The sequence below is a fragment of the Sphaeroforma arctica genome (assembly GCF_001186125.1).
Source record: "Sphaeroforma arctica JP610 unplaced genomic scaffold supercont1.1457, whole genome shotgun sequence".
Lineage (NCBI taxonomy): Eukaryota > Ichthyosporea > Ichthyophonida > Sphaeroforma > Sphaeroforma arctica.
In genome coordinates this window covers 12,863-14,884 of record NW_014039101.1, presented here as the reverse complement: position 1 = coordinate 14,884, position 2,022 = coordinate 12,863, and the positions used below count along the sequence as shown (strand labels likewise).

Below are 2,022 nucleotides of genomic sequence, written 5' to 3'. Positions count from 1 at the left end.
ATATATATTGATAAGCATTTAGTAGTTCATCTGTAAACTATGTAACGCCTCATGTGATAAAAAAATGGAATATTGTACTATAATTGATCCCCCTGTATGAATTATATCCTTTTCTGTACGAAGCTCCCGATAAATAATAAATACATCGTCACATCTTTGTAGCCCATAATATCATTTAAAATTGAGGAGCTGGTCCGTCAGTATGGTAGGCAGACTTAGGGTGGAGGATTGCAACGATGACACGCCACTCTTCCGTTCCAAAATGACGCATTTAGAGGTATGCAAGAAGCAAATGCTACTGACGTGTTCTTGATTGTCAGCAATAGTCAGAAATGCAATGTGTGATTTAGTGTACCTTACACGGTTGTTTTCACACATTTCTTATGTTCCATATATATATATATAATTATTGACATTGTGCATGGTACTTATTCAAATGTATCTGTTCATAATTATAAATGCAATGAATGTCAGCTGATAGATAATATCTACGTAAATATTAGCTCTCATTCGTTCTGGGCTGTTACATTCTTCGGTTCGTTTTCAATTTAACATATAGATTTACATACTCGAATTTCTGAACTCTATGCACAACAAACGGACTGATCACGTGTTTAATAGCCCTATCTCAATTCAACCGCGCCAACGCTACTTATTTTTATGCACCATTCAATCAGAATGCTACGAATTCTCTTGAAGAGCGTCTCAAAGCCATGGCCGAACTATCACGCCAGCGCTTCGAGATTGAACGGGGTATGACCTCGATACTCATCGTGTCCTCCTGTGTGTCTGTGCCCATTTCAAATATGTGTACGCACGACTAAAAGGCTATTCACAGTATCGTCGGTTGGTTATTTTTATACGGCTTTTGATCCGTCCAAGCCCAACGACGCTACTTTCTAGTGAAACTATGCAAAGGGTGCGCCTGGTAGCAGCCCGCCTATTTGGAAGCGACCGTTGTACACAAACCAATACCGCACGTGTTTTAAATGTACAGTATATCGTTTAATATGTGTGCCTTGTACACTCCATCTGCTACACTACGGGTTCGAAGCCTGCTAAAGCCATAGCTGCATACGGAGAGAATGCCGCTGACTCTATCGCATACACTAGTTCTTGGGATATTCACCCTACTTAGTTTTCGATACTCGTCCCTGGCTAATGCTGGCACATACTACTTTCTCCATCTCTACCTACACAGTGCAAATCAAGATAGCCGAGTCAATTGCTGACGAGGTTCTTGTCTTTGCGCAGAAAGAGCTCGATGACGACGACCACACCATACGTACGTTGTCCAGATAGATGTTTTTTCGTGTTGGTGTAGGTATTCCGGTACACGCGCGTTTGTATGCGAGTGTTTTATATAGAAACGTATATTTGTTTACACGTGTATGCAAGCTTTTGCTGGACGGTTGAGAAAATGAACAGACGTGAGTGTACCAGTTTAGACTTCCTGCTAACGAGATACAATACGCACAGTGCCTGCCTACCCTCTGCCGTGTCATCGCTTAACCTTAGGCATGTCACACCTCTCTGTACGCAGTTGTTTGTCTATGTCGTTGTATTCCTAATATGCCCAAGTCTCTGCAGAGTGGGTGTACACAGTAACGTACCGATACCAATTAGGAATATGTTCCTTCGTTGCCTAGCTGGTATAATCCCATAGCTCATTGATCTGTACTAATATCACGTTGACCAATACACCATGCATCACACTGTAGAACAATCACTCGTCAAGTTTGCTGCCGCCCTCAAGAGCGTTGAGGTCCAGCGTGAAATGATGGTGTGTTTTGACGTACATGCATGGCTTTGATAAAACCTTACAAACCTAATGCTTGATACTATTGGAGTTTATCGAGGGAACCGTAGACCGTATTTTGTTGGTTTTGTAATGTTTATTTTATATTTATATTTATATTTATATTTATATATATATATTTATATATATATATATATATATATATATATATATATATATATGTGTGTGTGTGTGTGTGTGTGTGTAGTATATATATAGTAGTA

General features: G+C 39.8%; 1 protein-coding gene across 1 annotated transcript; it reads left to right on the top strand.

Moving 5' to 3' along the window:
• Window positions 1–677: 677 nt before the first annotated feature.
• SARC_10953 (hypothetical protein) lies at window positions 678–1,302 on the top strand (the record flags this gene model as incomplete). Its single annotated transcript, XM_014294981.1, has 2 exons — window positions 678–753; window positions 1,202–1,302. Coding segments are annotated over 2 exons (177 nt in total), but the record flags the coding sequence as incomplete, so codon positions are not given.
• Between the last annotated feature and the right edge of the window lie 720 nt (window positions 1,303–2,022).